At 40.1% G+C, this 2,152-nt stretch overlaps 1 protein-coding gene across 1 annotated transcript in view; it reads left to right on the plus strand.

Moving 5' to 3' along the window:
- Nucleotides 1-2,076, plus strand: part of lgals3b (lectin, galactoside binding soluble 3b) — a 6,138-nt gene extending 4,062 nt beyond the window's left edge. The window contains 4 exon segments of the mRNA XM_037694694.1: nucleotides 1-178; nucleotides 600-688; nucleotides 843-1,011; nucleotides 1,124-2,076. The exon segment at nucleotides 1-178 is cut by the window's left edge and continues 9 nt beyond it. Of these exon segments, the coding sequence (XP_037550622.1) occupies nucleotides 1-178; nucleotides 600-688; nucleotides 843-1,011; nucleotides 1,124-1,282 (595 nt within the window). The 3' untranslated portion in view covers nucleotides 1,283-2,076.
- The last annotated feature ends 76 nt before the right edge of the window (nucleotides 2,077-2,152 follow it).

A 2,152-nucleotide genomic window follows, 5' to 3' on the forward strand; every position in this document is an offset into this window, starting at 1 on the left:
CGGAGGTCAACCAGGAGCCAACCCCACCTGGCCCGGAGGTCAACCAGCTAATCCCACCTGGCCTAGTGGTCCATCTGGAGGTGGAGGCATGTGGCCTGGAGGAAACCCCAGTCAACCCACTGCACCTGGAGGATTCGGACCTGGACCGGCCATGCCGACAGCCCCCCTAAAGAGTCTGGTGAGATAAACAGATGTCAAAGTCAAAGTTTCTTTGTCATTCTCACCACATGTAGTACATGTGGTGGAACAAAATTGTGTAAAGTGTCCCAGTTACATCCAACAAAAGTATAAATTGTAAAGAAAAACAGTCATAAGATCTAAGATACAAACTAAGAAATAAGCTAAAACAATACGCCGAACAACAGCAGCACTAACATGAGTGAGTACGAATGAACACAGCAGCTTGAAATAAATCAGCAGCATAAGATCAGCAACATGGATAATCAGCAGCACATATCTACAATCAAGTGGCATTACAGAGATTTTTTTTCTCATATTGATAACAAATATAAATCACAGATTACAGATGTCAAAGAGATGAAAGCTGGAATGAAAGATGAATGTGCTAAAGAGCTGTTTTCTTGTTTATCTTCTGACAGAACGTTCCCTACCTCCTGAACCTGCCACAGGGAGTGACTGACAAACTGCTCATCACCATCTGTGGGACCATCAAACCCAACGCTGAGAAGTCAGTACCAACAGTTTTACACAACATAACATGAACAGCAGAAAATACCATCAGAGACGAGATTAAACTCAATGCCCGGTATAGACAGCAATAACAGTTAAATAATGATGTGAAACAGAAAGACTGATGGTCAGCTGATTCTGTTGTTGTTCAGGATCACGTTGGACTTTTGCACGTCCAACGATTTGCTCTTTCACTTCAACCCTCGATTCAATGAGGGCGGCAAGAAGGTGATCGTCAGAAACAGCTGCATCAACAAAATTTGGGGCAAAGAAGAGAGAGATCTGAAGAACTTTCCCTTTGTCCAGGGTCAGCCGTTTGAGGTTAGATATACCCAACAGTGCGCAGGAGTCTTTGAATGCACCATGGTCTTAAGAACAAGTACATAAACGTGGACATGCAGGTCAATAACATATTTTGCTTTTGCTCTTGCAGATGAAGATCCTGTGCACCAACACGGAGTTTAAGGTGGCGGTCAACAATTCCCACCTGCTTGAATTTAAACACCGGACCACCAATCTGAGATCAATTGACAAGGTCAACATCTACAACGACCTGATTTTGTCGGATGTTCGCATAGAGACCACACCTTAAAATAGATAATTGAAAAAAACACAAATCTGCTGGAATCATCTTAATTTTAGTTAATATGAATTTTTTTTAAAGTTAAACCTGAAATACAATTTAGATCCACCTAGATCTATAGAGGAATCAACAAATCTCCTTGGAGGTAAATCAAACATCCACAGGAATTACTAATAAAATCTGCCTGGTGTTTACTAATAATCTGATGAAAACTTTCACATATAACAGAAATACTGGAGAATCATTGTAGATCTTCTGGATAGATAGCTGTTGGATCCATCAGATATATGTAGGGGATCCATTAGTGATCCATGGGAGATCATCTGGAGATCTAATGCAGATCTGTAATTGATCTGTTGGAGAGCAATCACAAATCTACTGGAAACCAGTCATAGACCTACCATAGATCTATTGAAGATCAACAACAAATCTACTAGGGATCAGTCATAGATCTACCAGAGATCTGTTGAAGAGCAACAAATCTACTAGAGATCTGTCATAGATCTACCAGAGATCTGTTGAAGATCAACAACAAATCTACTAGAAATCAGTCATAGACCTACCAGAGATCTGTTGAAGATCAACAAATCTACTAGAGATCAGTCATAGATCTACCAGAGATATGTTGAAGATCGACAACAAATCTACTAGAGATCTGTCATAGATATACCAGAGATCTGTTGAAGATCAACAACAAATCTACTGGGATCAGTCATAGATCTACCAGAGATCTGTTGAAGATCAACAAATCTACTAGAGATCTGTCATAGATCTACCAGAGATCTGTTGAAGATCAACAAATCTACTAGATATCTGTCATAGATCTACCAGAGATCTGTTGAAGATCAACAACAAATCTACTAGGAATCAGTCATAGAT

Source organism: Nematolebias whitei, chromosome 21, assembly GCF_014905685.2.
Source record: "Nematolebias whitei isolate Nwh7 chromosome 21, NemWhi1, whole genome shotgun sequence".
Taxonomy (NCBI): domain Eukaryota; kingdom Metazoa; phylum Chordata; class Actinopteri; order Cyprinodontiformes; family Rivulidae; genus Nematolebias; species Nematolebias whitei.